Source organism: Paramacrobiotus metropolitanus, unplaced genomic scaffold, assembly GCF_019649055.1.
Source record: "Paramacrobiotus metropolitanus isolate TYO unplaced genomic scaffold, Prichtersi_v1.0 Parri_scaffold0000002, whole genome shotgun sequence".
Taxonomy (NCBI): domain Eukaryota; kingdom Metazoa; phylum Tardigrada; class Eutardigrada; order Parachela; family Macrobiotidae; genus Paramacrobiotus; species Paramacrobiotus metropolitanus.
In genome coordinates, this window is record NW_026570222.1 from 1,021,693 (window position 1) to 1,042,869 (window position 21,177).

Below are 21,177 nucleotides of genomic sequence, written 5' to 3' on the forward strand. Positions count from 1 at the left end.
TAGTAGTCTAGTGAGTCTACTCGTAATGTATTGACAACCAGTCTATACTACTGGCTACCGGTTCCATACGGTACTCGCTATGGACGAAACGCTCATATTTTCAGGGGGCGCCACTCTACAGACTACAGCCGGTAGTATTTTTAGGTATTTTTTTCCCAAATCCCACGTCTTGTGAAACCTTGAATCCAATGTTTCTAACCGAAAATTTCATATTCTGAGTGATTTACAACTAATACATGGCTGGCATTATTAGCATTAAGTTATCTAGGAGCAGAATAGATGTTAACTGTTGAGTGTAAGAAAGCCGCTGAACCGTTTTCGCTTTGGTTACATGACATCCAATAGTACCAATACTAATTCCATACATACGTACTCGAAAAGTTGAAAGGACACTTAAAAAGAATAATCATAATATGTTTAATATTATTGGGATACCAAAAAATGATTACTGGACTGATAATAAAAATGATCCTTACGGGATTGTAGATGGCGCGAGGACAGACCCTAGACTCGTAAGTAAGTACTGCCGTAGCACCCAGGCTTCTAGCCTGCAGAGTGCAGACTGATTCATCATCACTGCCACATCGATGTTGTTGCTATCATGGTCTTAGCAGTAACTCTGCTGGCACACAAAATTAAAAATAATACTGCAGTAAAATCGGGATTTTAAAGTTTTAGCTGATTAGTAATGGTCCACCGTCCAGGAGATAACTGGGTAATGTGTTTATAATTTATTTTTGTGATTTTAATTCTTTTTTCATGGAGTGAATTGTGTTTGTCCCTTGCACTGCATTAGCTGTCGACGGTCAGAACGTTATTCCATGTGTTTTGTGGTTTGGCTGTCGTGGTGCATGTTGATTCTGCACGACCAACTGGTTTCCGGCGAAACGAATTTTATTACGTCCTCGTTTCGTGTTGAGTGAAAATCTGTCGGAAAATCAATTTTTGAATCGTGTTGCTTCACGTGGTTCGAAATATGGCGCAAACAGAACATCCTTGCTACACTCTGATCAACTTCCCAGCGGAAACTGACGCTCCCACAGAACAGCAGCTGAAAGCGGATTTAGGTCGGTGCTCATCTTCAGTCTGTAATGTCTGTTCAACTCTGTTGGAGCTACCATTCAGACATTCTTTGTAAGGTGATTTTTACTTGCTAAACAGAAAAGGGGGATACGAAGACAAAGATCGAAGCCTTAGAAAAAACCATTCGTTGTTTATTGGGAGGCGAGAAGTTCTCATCCATCTTGATGACTATCATCCGATTTGTTCTACCTTCTCAAGACCATACAATAAAGAAGCTTTTGTTGCTATTTTGGGAAATCGTACCAAAGACGCATCCAGACGGAAAACTGCTTCACGAAATGATCCTTGTGTGCGATGCATATAGAAAGGTATACAGCGTCAGCGGCGCATTTATTTGTAATATCTGGTACTAATGTGCACAGTTGCAAAAGGCATGTACTGCAGTACTTAAAACACTTCAACATGTAAAAACTTTAGTACGTTTTTAATTACAACTTTTCATTGGATACAAGAATGCTGCATCCTCGGGATCGGAAGTTTCGGTTGATTTTATGGGTTTCTTTCGCAGACCAATCAGCGCTCTCTATCACTGTTGTAACGCTGCTTTCTAAAGCTTTGGCGATTCTAGGATCTACAGCATCCGAACGAATTTCTTCGGGGCTCCACACTGAGATTTCTGTGCAAATTGAAAGAGCCGGAGCTGCTGGAACCTCTTATGCCGGCCATCCGGAGCTGTCTGGAGCATCGTCACGCCTATGTCAGAAGGAACGCTGTTTTAGCAATTTATACAATCTACAAGTAAGACTTAGAAATATGTGAATTCCCAGATTTTAATTTGTGGATTATCTTGTTTCTGTAGTATTGTGATTCCTTGTGTTCACCAAGAAATTGTGGTTGTATTAAGAGCGCACAGAGTACGTAATTTCGTATTTAGGAATTTTGATTTTTTAATCCCGGACGCCCCGGAATTGATCGGAGGCTTTCTCGACCAAGAGCAGGATATGTCTTGTAAGCGCAACGCATTCATGATGCTTATCCATGTGGATCAGGTGTGTGAAAGATGGCCGGAAGTTTGAAACACATGTCAAACAGTTGCACATTCAACTCTGAAATGAGTGTGATTATAACGGGTTTGGACTTTCAGGAGCGCGCTTTGAATTATTTAAGCAGTTGTTTGGATCAAGTTGGTGGCTTCGGTGATATTTTACAACTTGTTATTGTGGAGTTGATTTATAAAGTATGTTTCGAACGATGTCGTTCTTGCTTCAAATCTTCAGGCCTTATGTTTTTAGGTTTGCCTTACAAACGCAACAGAGCGAGCGCGGTTTATTCGGTGTATTTACAATTTGCTGAATTCTAATAGTTCAGCTGTTCGTCTGGAAGCTGCTGGAACTCTGATCACTCTTTCTGCTGCTCCTAGCGCAGTCAAGGTAAATTCGTTTAACTTTTAAAGAAAAATTTAAATATTAATTAATAAGGTATGCATTTGTTGTAGGCTGCTGCCGCTTGTTACATCGATATCGTGGTTAAAGAAAGTGATAATAACGTAAAATTGATTGTGCTGGACCGACTGACTGCCCTTCGCGAGAGCGCCGTCAATAACGAGAAGATTCTCCAGGTAAACATGCTTGGTCTAAGTTTCATGAGTATGGTTTGATTTATATTCGTTTTTTAGGAACTGGTGATGGATATTCTTCGTGTTCTTGCTTCAACAGATCTGGAAGTTAGAAAAAAGACACTGGAAATCGTACTGGAATTGGTGTCCTCTCGAAATGTCGAAGAGGTAGTTATTTTTTTCGAACTAATTAAATATCGTACTCCGCATTCTGTAATATTGTTTAGATGGTCCTGATACTCAAGAAAGAAGTGCAAAAGACAAATAACGTCGTGGAACAGGAAGATAACGACAAGTACCGTCAGCTTTTGGTGCGGACACTCCATTCGTGCAGTGTGAAATTTCCAGATGTTTGCCCTACAGTTATACCTATGGTACACCAAATTTTGATTATTTTGGTTGTGCCTTTGTGTAGTGAAATCAAAATGTCGTTTTCCTGTAGCTGACTGAATTTCTTGGCGATATTCAGTCCGAAATGGCGGCCGTGGATGTACTGGTGTTTTTGCGCGAAGCCATTCAGCGGTTTCCCAAACTTCAAGCTGTTGCTATTTCCAATATTCTCGAAGCTCTGCCATCCATAAAAAATTCCACGTAAAAGTGATATTTATTTCGATATTGGCAAGAGTGAACAAAATGTCGCTGTTTTAGCATTTTGCGCGGTGCTTTATGGATTCTTGGTGAATATTGCCGATCGAAAGACGATATCCAAGGCACAATGCATGAAATTAGACAAAGTTTGGGACCTGTACGTTTACAAAAGTTTTCTCGGATACAGGACACTTTTAACGCTGGCACTTCTTTGCAGTTACCGATTGTTGAAGATGAATTAGCAAAGCAGAGCGGAGAGCAGACAGTGAAAGATGAACAAATGGAGCAGAGTTTTAAAAAACTTGTGACGGCCGATGGAACATACGCAACTCAGAGCGCGTTAACCACGCAATACAAAGGGAAAAAGGAAGAAGATAAAAAGTATGTTTGGAATACTGCTGTTGTTGCGTTTATCGATATGTCATCCTTTACAGATTGCCGCTGCGCAAGCTCTTAATGAACGGAGATTTCTTTTTGGGCGCCGCTTTGGCATCCACTTTAGCCAAACTAGCGCTGCGGTATTGCGACGTTACCAAAGAACGCGCGCGACAAAACGTGCGTTGCTCTTCGTAAATCGGAATTTTGCTGTAAGTTACTTGAGCGGATTTGTTCCCACAGGCTTTCCTTGCTGAGTCAATGTTCATAATGGCTTCTATTCTTCATTTGGGAAAATCGGGCCTTCCGAAACGAGTAAGTTTCTCCGATCAAGCAATGATATATTTACTGTATTGGAGAAATCCTTGCTGATTTAAAACTTCAGTTTGGAACTAATCGTCTATTTATTTTCAGCCTATTACCGATGATGATCAGGACAGGATAGGTCTTTGTCTGAAAGTTCTGGCAGATCGGTCTCCAGTCATAATTAGAATATTCGAGGAAGATTGCCGGCGCTCTTTAGCAACCGTTCTCCAAGTTAAGCAGAAAGAAGAGAAAGAACAGGAGGTCAGTAGGATGTTCTATTTTTACCGCGTTACACACGTGTACAATATTCGTCCTTTATCCGTTTAAAAGTTTCTGGGTGAATTCCGTTTTTGGCATTGCCTGTGTGTACCCGAGTAATTTAAAGTGCTCATTTGTAAATCAAATAAATAGTTTCTGACTGTAGCAAAAGACACGAAAATTGGCGACCAGTGTCCAGGCCGATGACCCCCTGTCTTTCGCGCATCTTTCTGGACGTAGTGATTTCGCCAATGGTGAAGTATGTGAGACAATACCTCTGAGTACTTACTGGATATGTGAAAAAACTTTAATAATTTTTTTCCAGGATATTTTTGCCGTAAGCTTGTCGGCGGCTGTTGGCCAAGGTGGAAAAAAGGATACATACGATCCGGCATCATCAAAATTGAACAAAGTAAAGAAGAGCTAATAAAATGCAGCTGACTATGGGGATATCCATATGACTGGTGCTCTTTTTATCATTACAGTATTTTGTATTTACATTTGTTCCTTTTTTAATGGTTGTAGTGTTGCTTACGGTACATTTTTTCAACATAGGTGGCGCAGCTTACCGGTTTTTCTGATCCCCTCTACGCAGAGGCGTACGTCCATGTTAATCAGTTTGATATCCTTTTGGATGTGCTGATTGTGAACCAGACTGACGATGTTTTGCAAAACGTTTCACTGGAGCTGGCCACACTCGGTATGCTGTGTGGATACTGAGGACGTACAAATGATATCCCCTTTAATATTTGGCTTAATTAAATAGGAGATTTAAAATTAGTGGAGAAACCTAGTCCGATAACGATGGCGCCGCATGATTTTGCCAATATCAAAGCCAGTGTTAAAGTGGCCTCTACGGAAAACGGTGTCATTTTCGGGAATATTGGTCAGTGTGCTGGGTGATTGGCACGCTAATGTCTAACGTAATCGGAAGTTGGCATGTTACAGTGTACGATCTGAAAAGTGGTGTAAGTGACAGGAACTGCGTCTACTTAAATAACATTCAAGTGGACATTATGGATTACATTGTTCCTGCGACATGCACTGATCTGGAATTCCGGCTGATGTGGGCCGAGTTTGAGTGGGAAAATAAGGTTAGTCCTGGCAAGATAGAAAGGAGATAAACATACAGTACCAGATCCGCTGAGTGACCTCCTTTTTCCTGTGCTTGGCAGGTGGCAGTGAATACAACTATGACGGATCTGCGAACATTTCTTAATTATCTCATCAAAGCCACTAATATGAAGTGTTTAACCCCCGATAAGGTTAGTGGATTTGAAAGTGTTCTGCAGATTTTACTGTAGGGAATCAGAGTTGTAGCAGAAGCAGTTAAATCATGGACCCGTTTAACTTAATGTTTTAACCACGTTGTTGCTGGTACGGTAAAGAAAGAAATTTGGTTTTGGACAATGATTTCGTAATATTTTAGAAATTGGTAGATTATTATTAGTCGTCAGTATAATGTACACATTCGCAATGTGCTAGCCACACCGAGAACTTAATGTGTAAAATTAAATTGCTGGATCATAAAAGTATTGGATTTCAACGTGGGCGATTATTTGCTGATTGGATTGAATAAGGGGAAACAGCTGTATTGATCAACATGATTACATATATTTTTGCTGGATATAATTCAGAGTGTTGCGCGATAATTACAGGATCCAAGAGCTGTTAATATGACCACTAACCTGGTTTGATTCTGCTAGGCACTGTCGGGTGATTGCGGTTTCATGGCGGCTAACTTGTATGCGAAATCGATTTTCGGTGAGGATGCACTGGCCAATGTGAGCCTGGAACGCTCGTACGACATGAATGGCCCCATTGTCACCGGTCACGTACGAATTCGGGCAAAAAGCCAGGTAAAGGAATGTTGTCAGATCAGGTTAAAGTGTTATTCTGATCGGGATGTTATGTATTTTGTTGAACAGGGTATGGCATTAAGTATGGGTGAAAAGATCACGTCCGCACAAAAACAGTCGGGAAAAGAGAACAAAACACGAACGGAAGACTGAACGACCTTGCTTTTTTCATAGAAGTTTCTATTTGGGTTAATATTTCTTGCGATGGTGTTTTTATTTTGGAAGATATTTCAATAATATAGAAGAATGAAATATAAAATTGTGTGGAATCTTGTGGTTCAGTTGTCTATCATCCAGGACGAATTATTTACCTTTACAGCTGCGGTTGTGCGGTCCGCGTTAAGCATTCCGTCTTTCTCCTTACTCACGTGGCGTTTTCTGTTGTTGCTTTTTATACCTAAGGATAAATAGGGATTCAATAAGACAATAACACTCATGTTTTGAGTCGTTTTGTGGGTTTCAACAAGTTGGACTTAGTAAAGAGCGGAATACAGTGCTAAGTGTCCACTTTGCCGATTAAACGGAGACGACTTCTGTCCTAGCGCTGATTTCCGGCACAAGTGCTTGATGTTATGTATGGAATTGTAGCACAGTGTGACAACAATCAGGTAGAAGGGCAGCCTTATCCGGTTTCCGCTTCTCACTACGTTTGTAGAGTGCTACTCCTTTCTAGCGGCCAGTCCAGCGCCATGGTTTATCTTTGTGTTATTGCCAGTTTGTTATCAGAGTATTTCGTTGACGAGCTTGAACCACGCTGTACGTGTATTTATTCTTCATCAGTGTGGGTATCCAGATCCTCAATTATGTAGCGATCACCGCCTTATACAGAATCCCAGTTCAAAAATATGTAAGTAGTGAAGAGTTAAAATCCGCACATCAAACAGAAATCTGTATCGCTCACCGGAAAAGTCGTTTTGCTATTGTGTATCATCAGCGTACAGAATGCGTAGTGCGTACTATAATGTTGCACGAAGTCGGACCGCTCCACGAAAATTTCTTCCATAAAAAATTTTAAATTCCCATAAGACGTAGCCCATCCAGACCCTTTCCGGAGTTTTCATGACAGAATTCGATTTTCGCACTCGTATTATTAATTTTGGGGAATGAGCCCATGCATTACTGTAAATCTATATAAACTATTATACCAGAGATCCAGATTACTTAGTGCATGTATCAGTATCAATATTCAAAGTAGCCATCAGAATTATAAGTACAATCAGGTGCAGATAAAAGACAAACGAAATTTATTTATTTCTTTCTCACTAAACCATAATTTTTGGCAGTTGCCACAAATACTACTGCTGTACTCACTACGCACGATTCCACAATACCATACCAAATTTCTTGAAAATCGAAAGCCAAAATTAATATGTATGGCTAGTACAAAAATCGGAAAATAAAGTACATCTGCAAAGCTGTACGTACAGAGCTGAAGCTTTACAATACAAATGTAAAACTTTGCGATGGTAACTTTTGGCAATCGGGGTAATATCATCAAAAATGAAGTGAGCCGACCAGAAATGAGCGGATCGGAGCTTTTAGGTCATAATTTTTTTTCCGCAAACAAAAAATTATTTTAAATTTTCCTTCTCCGGGTTTGGCGCATCAACCAGTAGAAAATTTATAATACACAACATCCTTTTTTCTTCTTGTGCGGTTTCTCGCTTTGTAACGCTGGCCGCTCCGCTAGTTGAAATTTCCTGCAAAAGTAGAATATATCATTAATAAAAGTCCAAAAATACTTCAACAAATTGATTGATTAGCTTCAGTATTAATTTTAAAATGCGCGCATGACTTGTCTACATCTACGACTTGTCTATATTTAGAAATTGTTAAGTAATTACATACTAGAACTTATATGCTGCGACTGCTGCCTACGTGATAAACGGAACAGATTAAAGATGAAACCGCTGTGATGGTAGATGTTTCAGACTAACAACAAGAAAATTACAGAATGGTGACAGACAATCGCAGCATTAACATTATAATTGTGAGTGCATATACCGTTAGTGACCGTTACGTACAAATACGTGTAATTCAAAGTCCACGAACTAAAGAAAATGCATAGCATCCTAACCGATTAATTACTTATAAATCACCAAGCTTCCGCTATGCTAATTGTGGATGCTTGGGGTCTTAGGCTTAGGCGAAGGACAAGCTGCACGTTTTTATGCGAAAACAGTTTAGTTAATCTGATAGTGTAAATAATACTAAAACACAAATAATTTTATACCTGGCGCATTTTTATATCAAACAGTTTTTATACCTTATAAGCCGGACTAAATCGTGGAAAGCCTTATCGACATTGATTTTTAATTTTGCACTGCATTCAACGTAAGGAACTCTGAGCTGACGCGCCACATCGGCAGCCTCCTCCGAACTGACAACTCTTTGATGCTCCAGATCGGCTTTGTTGCCCACTAACAACATGGGAAACTCATCTCGATCTTTGGCCCGTAGAATCTGCTTGTGAAATCTGTATATCTCATCGAAACTATAAAAGACGATGGAACATAAATGAAAATGACGCTGTCAATCAGTACAATGTAACGAGCGGCATTCTTAATGTAGATGCTGCCAGTAATGCAGTCAATTGTAGCCTACTGACCTTGTGCGATCTGTTACGGAGAACACAAGCAGAAATCCTTCGCCACCTCGCATATACTGCTCCCGCATAGCGGAAAATTCTTCCTGACCGGCAGTGTCCAGTACTGTCAATAAAAAGCTGAATCAACTGCATGGAACAAAACGTTCTAATGAGATTTCTACAACAAGTGCTTAGTTAACAGTAATGATATATTACTTGCCATAATAAATTATAAAAACTGGCTTTACCTTCCAGCTTTGCCACAACGTCGTCAATCACACATTGTCTGGAATAAAAAAATTTGTACACATTTCGGGAACGGGTACTTACACTGGTGTGCATAAAACAAATTGAGTACACCTGAATAGTGTTCATACTGTGCTCGGTTCATACTGAGACGACACAGCAAACAAACTTCAGAAACAGAAATTAATAAGTCAGACATACTTGGAATAAAAGTCCTCTATCGTAGGATCATACGAATCCACAAAGTAGCTCTGGAAAAAAAAGGTTGATGTCCAGAGAAAAGGTTTTGATAGGTATTGATGCACTATTGATGCACAAGTACTCGTATCGAGTCGTATGTACGTACATGAATGTTACTACTTCAGTTTATCTATATTAATATTGCAATTCCCTATTAATTTGCGCTGCTCTGGTGGCTAGCTAATAAACGTATAAACTGAAATGCAATAAGTCAATAATAGCCCAAAAAATGCGTAATGTACTCTGCACCTAACCTTTAGTCTAACAAATGCCTAAGTACGTCACCAAATGCGTAAATCCATATTAGAACATAATTTACGATAGTAACTTCCATAGAAAGTTATGTTAATATTACTGTAGGGCCTACTTTTAGAAAAAAATAAACTACAATATCGGCTAATTGTAAACTTCCACAATAATTTTAAAAAAGCGATGCGCAGGGTACAAGCTGAAGAACTTGGTAAACGCAATTTGAAATTATTTTAAGTGTGTCAATTTACCAGAAGTTTATATTACTTTTGAGCATCTGTTATTCCGTGTAAACGTAAAACCACAAAAATGCGCTGCTGCACAACATTATTTGTGGCTGAGCATGAAGTTTATTCTATTCCGAAGTTGTCCGGTAGCCACTACCGTAGTTAGGTGGGCTTGCATTTCTCCCATGAGAAAAAACTGGGTCACTCGAAGGAAGTGTTTATGTTGCCGCAAATAGCGCTATAAAAATAAAGTACGCACAGTAAAGTTGCGCACATGTGCCAGCCATCAAATTTTCATAAAAATTTAAAATCCGGCGTTCGAAGATTTTTTTAATTTAAATTAGTTCCATGAGCTTTTTGAACAAGATTTTCAAAAAGAGAAGAAGACACTGTTATATAACTACGCGAATAAGCGGCGCGAGATAATCCCAATAATTGACGCATTCGCGAGGGGATTGTGTGTTGCGTAACCGGATATCCGCCGCAATTGCATTGAGATACTCTCCTGTATCAGTACTCCCGAAAGAACAGATTAAACGTCATCAGAACTTTCGGATGTCACTTAATCGCCTATCTAATCGAGTGGGAAGTAAAATACGCGCTATCGATTTTTCGTTTAGGACCTGATGAAAAAAATCTCGGCAAATTTGTAAAGAATTTGTGATATAGGCGTAAGCATTTTCCCAAGGTTATAATTTCGTGAAATCGCTACTTAGCCTTATCAAAAACAAACAGAGAAGATGTGGTAAATGTCCAGGAAGCCGTATTGTTACGTCATTAAGGTGCAATAGTCAACATTAAGGAATAGCGCAAATTTCTGTCCAAGGCATTAATGAATTCGCGCACTAGTTAAAATTGTTATTGAACTTTTTATGCATCGCTGTAGCAGTTTACAAGAACTGCTGATAAATCTTCGCACGTACTTATTGCCTAAAGGCAGCAACACGTAAAATTTCAGCAATTATGGGTGTGAAACATGCGCGCGATGTATAACAATTCTTACGCGCTGTATAGCTTTAAACGGTCCATTGAAGATTTCCGTTTGAGTTCAATCGCACGAAATCGGACATACAAGTATTCGGATTATCCTATTGGATCGACTGGACGCTTCGCTGGTTTCTGGTATATTTTTATATTGATTTGTCCCGCTTAACTAACGAACCTTAGTCTGCATCGTTTTCGACCGTAATAATTAGCATAAACCTGGAATCATTAGCGAGTACACTTTCTTTACGGAGATTGCTCTGGAAAATGCAGTCTTGCAAGAACATATCGCCGTATTAATGTACAATATACGAGTACACAATGTAGGCAAGGCCGCAAGGTTACAAGTTTTCTGCTTTTAACATTAACAGCTGAAACACTATAACGTATTCTGTCCACACAATGCCCAGTGTTCACACAGACACTAAGAACTGCCTTGAGACACATAATTAAGACCTTCTAATAAGTAATAGCTTCGACTACTAATAACAATAAGTAACAAACTGATAGCACTTTCTTCTTATACTTAAACCTGCGCGCATAACATAACACGTATTGTACTACGATTCGCGTTTCAAAAATACACACATGTCACATTTCTCCATCACCTAGATGCAGTGCACAAAAGATCAAAGCAAATGACATTGCACTTGTCCCATTTTCAAATCACAAAAATATAAAGAAAGCAACATGTTATTGTAAAAAATTCATCTCAAAGATCACTAAAATATGGATTTTCAAAAGTGCCACCAAACAAACAAAGAGGCTCCGCTTATAAAATTAACAGTTCATTCGTCCAAAGCGTTGATTGCAATTTGCAGACTGCAGTTTTCAAGGTTTAGTACCATAAGAGCGCAACTAATCAGTAGTAACATAACCAGTTTCTCCGGCAATGACCCGCAAACAAACGCTAAAAAATCAACAACCGATTACGATCATTACAGCACTAAAGGTGTTTGTACGAGATGCAAAAAACGTTCTTCACTGCCTCACAAAAAAAAAACACGGCACCGGTAAAGCGCTGCACTCTTTGTAACACTTGGCTTAGCGATTTAGCGACAAATGATTCCCAGGCATTGCTTGCAAGTGTTAATCAGTTGCACGACCCTCAAGGAAACCTTGTCATCCCCGACAAAATTCTGTCACTCTACAGGTCATTGCGTAAGAAAACATTGTTGATCACAGCAGGGCGCTGCTGTGCTGTCTGTAGTAAATTCTATCTTGCCTTCACATATCACAGCAGGTTTTTCAGATAAAAAATTAAATTCCTTGCGTTGTCCTTACGATTACGAGTATTTTCAGCAAGCAATAGTACAGCTTGCGAATCTGGATAGACATAGCTCTATAACGGTTTATCAAAATTTATGTCGCGTAGCAGATTATATTAGTTGCGAAATTTATTAAAGTAAGTTACTGGCATCACATAAATCGAATTAGTCTAGAAGTACCTTTTAGCACTGCATGAGCAGGGAGATTCGGCTTGAAAATTTAATTATTCGGAAGCTTTACGTGTCACCGGACAACAACTTTAGCGTGAAACATCTTGGGATATATCGGGAATATAACATCTGACGTTCGATAAATCAAGCTGACTATATATATTATACAAATATTCAAGTTAAAATTAAAATTAGTATTTTTTCCGGTTATGTTCGCATTCTTGTAGACACGGGCGAAATAAAGTTTACGTTATTATTCATTTACGAACTCCTGTCACTTATTGTTTGCACTTATCAAATGCCGGTGACAAAACTTGAACTCCAGTTCCTGTAGTCAGAACACGTATGGTCGAATGTGCGTTCCACGGTATTTACGGGATATTAAACGTTTGGTACTGACTGCTACCAGGACATACAAGTCACAAGTAATATTATACATACCGTAAAATGTTGTTGTACCATAAAATACAACTTGGATTTGTTTGATTCCATCATTGCAATTAACATTAACCACGTATTTATGTTTTTACAATTTCTACATTCAAAGCATTTAGACAGCATTAACCTAAAGCGTTATCAGTCAGTTTTTACTTTGCTGTTGCTAATAGGTATTGCGGCTTAGCTTTTGCGTACATGAACCAAATTAGCACTATTCCTAATTATAAACAGCCTATACTCGTGGTTGAATTCAAAAATCTTTGGACTGCCTTTCAAAGTGAATATTCTACGTATCGAATATTATATATATTATCCGTAGAGCGCAAACTACTTTTTACCCTACGTACGGTATTAGAATGTTTAATTTATTTTGTAGAACGTGCTGTACATTATACGGAAATTACTACGCATGTATTGTCCTTTACGTAGTACTCGTACTGAGAAGGTACTCAATCTACAGCAAACAATAATGCTTCTTGTAGAGTATGCGGGACATGCATAACGACACTCCCTGGGGATAGTCATACAGCGTCATACCTGAATAAACTGGATTGTGAGAGCGCTCCTGTAAACAAAATAAACAATCATATCTACCTCGAGTAGATATTAACATCGGCGTAATTCATATAATGAATTTCAACTTGTAGTGTAAATTTGCTTACTTTCCGACTCCTCCGCTTCCGACGACAACTATCTTGTACGTCTGCAAAATATAAATGATTAGGTAGCCTGTGGTCTAGAGTAGTTAAAACTAATTTATTTAATAAAAAGACGAGACTATGTATTTTTCAATATTTCGTGGTAGATAAATGCAACCCTGATACTGTTTTCGAAGCACAAACTACACAATTTTTATACCGGCTCATTTGTTAGCAGTTTGTCCATACAAATCAGATTTGCTATTAGTCTACCTCTCCCGATGTACAATAGTAGCAGTTCATTCAATACCGAACAAATGCGCGCGGAATTTTTTTCTACATCATCATACCGAACTGTTGTTGACTGAAGTAACGTAAACAGAAATATCTCTATTATTTGCCGGTATAAAGTAGTATACACTCGAAAATAGTTTGCTTTTCTAAAATATCATTGAAATTATCTTGCAGGCATGTCTGTAAACAACGGTTATTTTGTACACAGCGCAAGGATACTAGTACCTATAAGATGCAGAAGAAGATATCTTAATCGATTTATTGCATAACGTCCGGTGTGTATATAGCATACTACTACTTATACTGCATGTGTTTACACGTCTCCTAATAGTTCCCTAATGGAATTGGTATCGATTGTTCAGCTCAACAAAGGTTAAACAGACCAACCTGTCCTTGACTGGAAAAATGCCGCCCGTCGTTCATGTCGGCTTCCAAGCAGTCAGCGCTTATACAACAGCAACTCCAAAACGATAAAATCGCACTTAAATCACCAGTTTATCAAAATCATATGCTTTATTTCTTATGATTAGAAAAAAACATTGGAAAGCAGCGATGCTACTTTGGATGCGGCATAGTCAGAGAAGAAGTAAGCATCCCGTTTCCAGCATGTATGCCGAAAGTGGCAAATGGCGGGTTGACCGATAAAATCTATGATAAGAATATCCGCAGATGCCAGATGGTTATCCTTTTCGATAAACGTGGTAATACCGGTTTGTTCATGGACACAAATGCGGTAATTTAAATTCCGCGATACTGCACTGTTGATGATTTACCTCACTACACGCAGTACAAATCACGACGACGGTAACACACGTGTGTGAATTGCCACAGGCATTTGTTATGCGTGGAACATAGCCATAAAACAGAGGAGGGAACCGTTTTTCGCAGTACCGATTATGTCCCGTTCCAGTTGGATAGCTGGCTTCGGTGTCGGGATAATTTTATAACTTTCCTCTATAGAGCAGTAATACGGCTCACTCTGGCGGTCGTTTAAAGAATCCGCTTCAATGCTGTGAAATGTTAGCTAAACTGGAACGCTGTTAAAGGCTCGGCTGGCAATAAAAATACCGGATTATACAACGGCTATATATCGCGGTGGAAGCTGCGGCTTTGATCCGCGGCAGACATTAGGATCTGGATGCAATGTTAAGGAAAAAGAGCGAAACTACTGTAGGAAAACACTGATGTATGTGGTTGCGGTGAAAACCAGTCTGCGAAGTGCGGGGCTAAGGAGGAGTTTATTTGAAAAACATATATCCACAAGCATCAACACAGATATATGCGCAATGTGCGGAAGGCAATTTCATGTGACTGTTGGTTAGCACTTTAAACCTTACGTTACACACTTTGTATACTGTACTCGTATGCGTCTTTGCCATTGGGAAACGGCCTCCGTCGGAGAGAAAACATCAGTGCGCGCGCTGTGCCGCGATACCGGTTTTACCAATTGCAATATGATTTGTGCTGCACTGGCGATTGGGAGCATTTTGCAATCCAGCGTAACCGCAAACTATGTATTTTGTTTGCATATAAGGACGACTCCTCCTTCGGTAAACTTGTACTAGCTGCGAATATTTTTAAGAGCGACACGAATAAGCCGCTGAGGAAACGAATTGGAAAAGAATACCTATCTTATCTTGTATGCGCGATAAAATGCCATTTTGAAAAGTGGTTCAGCTACTCGCGATTGGTAACCTCGGTATGTCCTCGATTGTACGGAAACGATAACGGCGTAGTGGTTACATGAAATTATAATATATGTGCAGAATGGCAGTGACATGAATGGCGCCTTGTGTAACTGTAACAATTACTTAAAGTTTACTTTTATCATGATCAGACCGTGCACCTAGATCCCGGCGTCATTATATCAGCGCAGCAAGACTAACGGCAGGATGCTAATTGGCGTTCTGTTCAAAATGTTCGTTTAAGAAACAGTCGAAAATAGGGTTTTGCCATCGCAAAAACTGTCATGTTAACGTGCCACAATAACTGAACTTATGTATTATCTCCTGGCTGACTGAATTAACAACAAGAACAAAAAATATATCTGAACATCAATTTCTAAATTTCATGAATAAATTGTATTACGGTACTTACTAGAACAGTTACAGATGTATATCTCGAAAATGAAGTAAATCAATTTGTAGTACAAATACACTAATTTTAGTTCACGTTCCTGGGAAGCCGGTCCCGAGTAAAGCAGCTTATAGGAAAACCGTTAGTTTAACTTTAACGTGTAACTATCGCTACTCGTAAGTGAACGGATGTGTGTCAATTTTAGCCGTTAGGATTTATCTAACGTTTTTTTTGTAAGTTGTTTTACTCGGGGGTTTAACTGTAGTTTTTTTAGGATGGTAAATTCATCTTCATTACCACGATTCTCAAATGCAAGCCAGGGAATGGTAGGTACGGTCTGCACCGATTCTTACCGGAAGTTGATTAACAATGCATGGATGATAACGGTTCGGATGCAACAATCTACAACTACCTAATTGTCAAAGTAAGTAGAAAGTACTTTCTTGCCACAGACATGCAGTTTAATACTGTTTGGTTTTGTTTTATTAAATTTTGGTAAAACGTAATATATATTAATCAAGAACAACACGATTTTTACAACATGAAAACTTCTTAAAACTTTTCTGCTCCTTCCATTGATTGGTTTCTGCATTTTCGTGTTTTTAACCATCTACATCTTACACTTCTCGTATGCGCTGAAACATGTTGCAAAATTAAGCTGCCAATAATTTGCAACTGCAATTTAAATCCGTTTCGCGAAAGTATTCAAAAATGCTCACTTTTTGAGAAAATTAGAAACAGTGTGCTACAGACTTTGTGGAGTAACTGTAATGAGCAACACAAGCTCCATAATAAAACGGCTGTCGCCATTTGCCGCTGGTTTCAAAACAGTGTTCCACACAATCATTTTGGACGATTCAAAGGAATCTCGATATATCAGGAATCAAGATAACCCATCTGTACCGGCAGCGGGCCTAATGCTGGAATCAGATCCTTACAACACAAGCTAACCAGCTTTAGTAGCAGCACGGTACCGTGGCAATATTACGCAATGCGAATTCTTCCTGGTCAACATAGACTCGTAAATATGAGTACCAGTAACTGATAAAAAAACAGTGGGCGGTGGCACCGACAAGATAGTCCACCATTAAATCTCACTCAGTGGATTTATTCCTTCACTGTTCTAATCAAGCATGTGTCATGTGCACCTTTATAGGCGCTAACAGGACTAATCCACATCTGCTACCTTAGGCTTCAGGGAGACATTAATCCGTAATTATTAACATCATCATTAAAAGCACTGTTATTTCATCAACCGTTTAGCGTTTTAGAGCTGTAGGTACTCCACAATTCCACCACATCCTGAAAATTAATTAAGACCTGCAAGTTTCAGCACGGCCGTTTTATATTGCCGAAGAGAGTCGAAGTTTTCTTCTCCATTATTCACGGTGGTCACTGCCTGCTCGTATTCTCTGAGGTGCTCGTGGCTCCTACTAAATGCGGCATTTCCAGGGGGAACATCATCGGTCTGGGCGGATTTCGGAGAGGCTCCTGGTTGAACAGCGCTGACTGCCTGCTAAAAATTGAAAACATTTGAAACACCATCCACGGAAATACGAAATTTTTCTTACCATTCTGGCGAGCAATGTCTTCGCGCTTTCTTCCGAAGGGCTGCCTTCCCAGTAATACCGATCTCTGTCAGCAACAGTCATTTCTTTTTCCCATGGTTCCGTTTTCTGCAATTACAGAATTATTATTGTTATTATTATTATTGTTCGTTATTATTGTTCTTCGCAATTAGTTTTATGCATCGACAAAGCCGACAACCATACCGGCCTTTCGGATACGGTAATATTTCTAATACAGGTAAGCAGATTCTTGATCGCTCAGGCTAATGGTAAGGTATACACATATTTCGATGATATACCGGTAGGTATAGTCCTCATGCAATACCAATCTTTCAGAGATCTAAGAATTAATTGTAAATCCTTGAGCGTAAGTCGAGCCTATCATGCGTTTGCTGAACACCGAAGTATCAAACTAACTAAATGAAAGCGGATTTTTTGTGCTTCAGCCTTCAACTTACCCAGGATTCGAAATAAAGTGCGGTTAGAAGGTACTTTGCATAATCGTAATTCTGTTGGCGTGTAGGACATCTGTAACGCCAAAATCTTTATTCCAAAAGCACCCAAAAAATAAATTCGTGCGAAAACATACCTGTCCGTAACAATAGTAATATAATCCGATTTCGGATCGTAGCGGTCCCCTAAAAGGCGCAGAAACTTGTCCCGTGCGTGAAAATCAAACTTCAGTTCCGATAACTTAACCTGAAAAGAAGGCAGAACTCATGGAGTGTTTATCCTGCAAGCGCAGGCTACCGCACGGCTACCGGAGCTACCAGCGGATCATGAAATTAATAAAAAAGCATCTAACCCTGAGAGAAACTATTCGAGTTCGTGTATTACGGATAGATGGCCCCGAGTGACAATACGTGGCAGTAATCACTTCGACCGGGAAATGCAGGTTGCAATCCTCCTCGGTCTGAAGTTCTTTTGGCCAAGGAGTGCAAAATTCTGCAGTCAAAAAAATTAATCATAACACTGATGATAGCATTTAATCATAACAGAAAAAAAAACACTAAAAGGCAGCATAAACGAGCGCAAAGGGATTGATCTTACTTTTCAAAGCAGCACAATGCTTCGCAATGGCTAAAGGAGTTAAATGGAAAAAATTGGGGATTTTCATAAGTTCGGTGTTTCCGAATTTGTCCAAGGGAGTCTTGCTTGTGCCCGTGCTGGTTCGAATGGGAAGCGGAACAGTGGCTGGTTTGAAAGTGGCAGCAGCCGGCCACACATTTGTCCAGTCTTGATCCACGTGCATCCTCTGGGATCGTGGAGGCATCAACTAGTACGACAAAAAGGAAAATAAATTCAAAGGAAAATTAGCAGAACAATAACTGAGATATAAAAAATTACGGTTAAGCAGAAAGTGTAAATTCTTTTTGGATGTATCATGCACAGCAATCTACTGGCAATGGCAGAAGTGGTTGTAACATGCAGCGTTACTTGCGCAGTCCCTAACCGGCGTAAATCATTCAACATATTTCAAGTTTCCTTATGCACGCAATATTTTGCTCACATCTTGGGACCGGAATCTACGATCTTCTTCCCGTTTGCGCTCTTTTCTGGCAGGACTCAGCGAGAGCTGGCGGAATTCTCTGGACTCCCGCACAAGATCTGCCAACGGAAGAAAAATTCATTTTAATTCGGCTGCTCTTATAAGAACATGAAATTCAGAGTCGGATAATCAGCGAAAGACAGCACGAAATGCTAAGCTAATACCATCACTCACCATCGTGTTTGTCCACGGTAACGGAGCTCGCGCTGGTAGCCATTCCATGTCGCAAGGCTGGGTACCTTACAAGCGCTGCCTTCTGAGGCAAGCCAAACATCTGCAGGGAAAAATGACTAAAACTGACTGAGCGGGAATAAACCTTCCATAATAACAACATTCACATCTGTCAGCTGCAGTCGCTGCACAAACTGAAACGTTAACTCCGTACTGTGAAACTCGGAACTATTCATCTGTCTTCAAATAATCTTAATTTATCGCATACCGTAGTTCCATATTTAGTTTACCTTTAAAGATGCGGCTGGCGAAGAATCTTTCGACGTCTTTGGCGATCAAACTGCCGGGGATGGCACAATCAACGATGAACCTCATAAGCGCAGAAATGACATAAGGCATTCAAATAAGTATGCATCGCTTTTTGACTATGACTACTGATGAGGATACCCCGTTCGCGTCCGTAATAATTAATATTGGTTAATAACTTAATGGTTATTGGTTGCCGACGACCAGGGGCGGCTGGAGCTTCCCGGTTTGGGGTGGGCCAGCACTATTGGCTTTGGGGTGGGCCAGGCCCATAGACCACTATGTTAAAAAAATTTTTTTGGAGGGGGCCATGGCCCCCTGGCCGAGGGGTTCCAGCCGCCTATGCCGACGACGATCGAGAATCCGAAAATACAAGGAAAAGGCACTTACCTTTCAGATGCGGAGTGTCACAGGATGGATGCGACTCACATGTACGTCAAAAAAACTTGATCTTATTACTTTATTACGAGTGCAAATTTACTGATAAAATAAATCTATGCTTACAAAAGTTACAACAATTGGCAACACAACAACACTCCGACTCGTACAAACAGCCCTTACAAACCCATAATATTACTTTTTGCAGTCGGAATATCACGTTTAGGAATGCGCCACCCCTTGGCTGTCGCGTATGTGGAATGGCGCTTCCGGAAAATCTTTTTGTATTATCCGCGTATAATTATTTTGAACTTTATTATTTTTCGACTGAATTTACTGTTTCAGTAACAGTTCAATACTAACCACTTCTGTTTCACTTTTCCTTGTGCATCAAGATCTCCAGTGCTGCAAACGGAAAGGGTAAACGATTTACGATTACTCTTTCGACCACTAACCGTAAGTACGAGTATTGACTCTGAATTCTGATCATCGCCGTCCGCTGAGAATTGTTTATAATTACAGTACTACTTTGTAGTTTCGTCAACCGGCATTTGTGCGAGGTACGCAATGTGATCTAATGTAAGAGTATGTCGAGTAGGAACCTGCGGAGCTCTTTTTACACAACACCAGTTTTAAGGCAATTTCGTTTAGAATTCAGTTGATAATATCTTATTAATCAAAATTAATGGGATAAATCGCAAGTAAAGAAGACACTGCGAATTTTTTATTTGTTTTATCTATCGCGCCATATATATTATCGCTGATGACTTACAACGGTATTTAAAGAGGACCGTAAAAAATCGTAGGCGAAGATTTATAAAAAAAATAATTACTACATACATACATTCCTACTGTACTTTCAAAGCATATGATCGAGTATTCTCATTATCAGTGTCACATTAATAAACATAACGGAAAACGTAACAAAAATGACGAGAAACCATATTACCCTCCAGCATTAGGCAAGTGAGAATCATAATCATAAAATTAGCGAAAGACTTTCCCTAAACAGAAACTTTCAAACCAAATTTTGTCCAGGTTCTAAAGCCACCATGCACGTTTTTGTAACTGATAAGTAATGCTACGCTTGACCTTTGAAATCACTTCAAATCAGAGAGAAAGTTTTAACCCATGAGCTGGAATTTGCAGAATGATACTTCAATCTATGAACCAGTATAACTGTTTTTGTTAAGCAATAAATAACAAAAATTGTCGGGGCAGAACTCGTAAAATACATTTGGCAAACATAACAGGATTTGGAGTGGTCTTCGACGCCAGAGATCTTCCGCCGTAAATGTGCTGCAGCTAACTTGCAACCTGCATCGCCAACTTTTAAACTTTAAAACGTTATCCGATGCGCATGCAGCTCACGCAGGCGCGTACGTGTAAGTACACTACGAACACTTCGGCTTGGATAGATGTGCTAGATTTGCTCTCGCATACGCCGATATTATTTTGCCATGCTCACAAGTGATCTTCTAGATTTCTTATGAGGTGATAGCAGGATGAGTTTGGGGAAAGATTAAAATAGTCAGTTCCGGCCCAGCTGGCCAAGACCGTCGAGTGGCTCAAATAGTCAAATGTACGAAATTTACGAATCAGGGTGTGCATAAAAACATAAGCTTATCGGAAACAGACGGATGCCGTAACATCCAAGTACAGACAGGGATGACTCATCCGGTAAACTGCAAAGCGCCCAGTGTACTTAGTACTTACTCGACACGCAGTCGAAGGCTTGCCTCGCTGTCTCAAGTATACGCTAT

General features: G+C 39.7%; 4 protein-coding genes across 8 annotated transcripts; 2 read left to right on the top strand and 2 right to left on the bottom strand.

Moving 5' to 3' along the window:
• The first annotated feature begins 611 nt into the window (after positions 1–611).
• LOC129589447 (coatomer subunit beta-like) lies at positions 612–6,462 on the top strand. The gene is made up of 23 exons (XM_055484222.1): positions 612–1,067; positions 1,162–1,391; positions 1,652–1,821; positions 1,958–2,072; positions 2,168–2,260; positions 2,316–2,453; positions 2,519–2,641; positions 2,699–2,806; positions 2,866–3,012; positions 3,081–3,229; positions 3,287–3,383; positions 3,444–3,607; positions 3,661–3,781; positions 3,845–3,916; positions 4,016–4,168; positions 4,332–4,424; positions 4,491–4,577; positions 4,721–4,865; positions 4,932–5,051; positions 5,114–5,259; positions 5,341–5,430; positions 5,872–6,024; positions 6,094–6,462. Exons 1-23 carry the CDS (start codon positions 977–979, stop codon positions 6,175–6,177), a joined length of 2,889 nt encoding a protein of 962 aa, XP_055340197.1. The 5' UTR covers positions 612–976; the 3' UTR covers positions 6,178–6,462.
• A 799-nt stretch (positions 6,463–7,261) lies between these two features.
• On the bottom strand, positions 7,262–14,872 carry LOC129591209 (ras-like protein 2). Its single transcript, XM_055486783.1, has 8 exons — positions 13,754–14,872; positions 13,097–13,137; positions 12,972–12,999; positions 9,059–9,108; positions 8,860–8,897; positions 8,633–8,735; positions 8,291–8,518; positions 7,262–7,724 (listed from the first exon to the last, which is right to left on the bottom strand). Exons 1-8 carry the CDS (start codon positions 13,787–13,789, stop codon positions 7,646–7,648), a joined length of 603 nt encoding a protein of 200 aa, XP_055342758.1. The 5' UTR covers positions 13,790–14,872; the 3' UTR covers positions 7,262–7,645.
• On the top strand, positions 13,900–21,011 carry LOC129591228 (uncharacterized). 2 transcript variants are annotated; one of them, XM_055486807.1, is made up of 7 exons: positions 13,900–15,065; positions 15,717–15,866; positions 19,434–19,467; positions 19,623–19,698; positions 19,810–19,870; positions 19,950–19,974; positions 20,668–21,011. In XM_055486807.1, the coding sequence occupies exons 2-7, from the start codon at positions 15,816–15,818 to the stop codon at positions 20,706–20,708; spliced, it is 288 nt and encodes a 95-aa protein (XP_055342782.1). In that variant the 5' UTR covers positions 13,900–15,065; positions 15,717–15,815; the 3' UTR covers positions 20,709–21,011. The 2 variants fall into 2 exon arrangements, 1 of the variants encoding a protein (XP_055342782.1); XR_008690825.1 differs by lacking the exons at positions 19,434–19,467; positions 19,623–19,698; positions 19,810–19,870; positions 19,950–19,974; positions 20,668–21,011 and adding exons at positions 16,274–16,463; positions 16,895–17,248; positions 17,457–17,498; positions 19,029–19,416 and having other exon boundaries at positions 13,978–15,065.
• On the bottom strand, positions 16,514–21,149 carry LOC129591185 (28S ribosomal protein S35, mitochondrial-like). 4 transcript variants are annotated; one of them, XM_055486763.1, is made up of 10 exons: positions 21,131–21,149; positions 19,021–19,100; positions 18,734–18,833; positions 18,521–18,618; positions 18,061–18,286; positions 17,816–17,955; positions 17,600–17,709; positions 17,469–17,538; positions 17,014–17,118; positions 16,516–16,958 (listed from the first exon to the last, which is right to left on the bottom strand). In XM_055486763.1, exons 3-10 carry the CDS (start codon positions 18,831–18,833, stop codon positions 16,752–16,754), a joined length of 1,056 nt encoding a protein of 351 aa, XP_055342738.1. In that variant the 5' UTR covers positions 19,021–19,100; positions 21,131–21,149; the 3' UTR covers positions 16,516–16,751. The 4 variants fall into 4 exon arrangements, with proteins under 4 accessions (XP_055342746.1, XP_055342738.1, XP_055342730.1 ...); XM_055486755.1 differs by lacking the exon at positions 21,131–21,149 and adding an exon at positions 19,427–19,582; XM_055486771.1 differs by lacking the exon at positions 21,131–21,149 and having other exon boundaries at positions 16,514–16,955; positions 19,021–19,390.
• Positions 21,150–21,177: the final 28 nt, after the last annotated feature.

Excerpts from the sequence above, each read along its gene's own strand:
- LOC129589447 (XM_055484222.1), top strand. The coding sequence starts at position 977 with ATGGCGCAAACAGAACATCCTTGCTACACTCTGATCAACTTCCCAGCG. Across the intron at positions 4,578-4,720 it reads CATCATCAAAATTGAACAAA|GTGGCGCAGCTTACCGGTTT; the intron begins GTAAAGAAGAGC and ends TTTTCAACATAG. Across the intron at positions 5,052-5,113 it reads TGTCATTTTCGGGAATATTG|TGTACGATCTGAAAAGTGGT; the intron begins GTCAGTGTGCTG and ends GGCATGTTACAG.
- LOC129591209 (XM_055486783.1), bottom strand. The coding sequence starts at position 13,789 with ATGAACGACGGGCGGCATTTTTCCAGTCAAGGACAG. Across the intron at positions 9,109-12,971 it reads TCACAATCCAGTTTATTCAG|AGCTACTTTGTGGATTCGTA; the intron begins GTATGACGCTGT and ends TTTTTTTTCCAG. Across the intron at positions 8,519-8,632 it reads TCCGTAACAGATCGCACAAG|TTTCGATGAGATATACAGAT; the intron begins GTCAGTAGGCTA and ends CGTCTTTTATAG.
- LOC129591228 (XM_055486807.1), top strand. The coding sequence starts at position 15,816 with ATGGATGATAACGGTTCGGATGCAACAATCTACAACTACCTAATTGTC. Across the intron at positions 19,699-19,809 it reads CGCTTCCGGAAAATCTTTTT|ATCTCCAGTGCTGCAAACGG; the intron begins GTATTATCCGCG and ends TTGTGCATCAAG. Across the intron at positions 19,871-19,949 it reads TACTCTTTCGACCACTAACC|TTTCGTCAACCGGCATTTGT; the intron begins GTAAGTACGAGT and ends ACTACTTTGTAG.
- LOC129591185 (XM_055486763.1), bottom strand. The coding sequence starts at position 18,833 with ATGTTTGGCTTGCCTCAGAAGGCAGCGCTTGTAAGGTACCCAGCCTTG. Across the intron at positions 18,287-18,520 it reads GTAGATTCCGGTCCCAAGAT|TTGATGCCTCCACGATCCCA; the intron begins GTGAGCAAAATA and ends TTGTCGTACTAG. Across the intron at positions 17,710-17,815 it reads CTCGAATAGTTTCTCTCAGG|GTTAAGTTATCGGAACTGAA; the intron begins GTTAGATGCTTT and ends CCTTCTTTTCAG.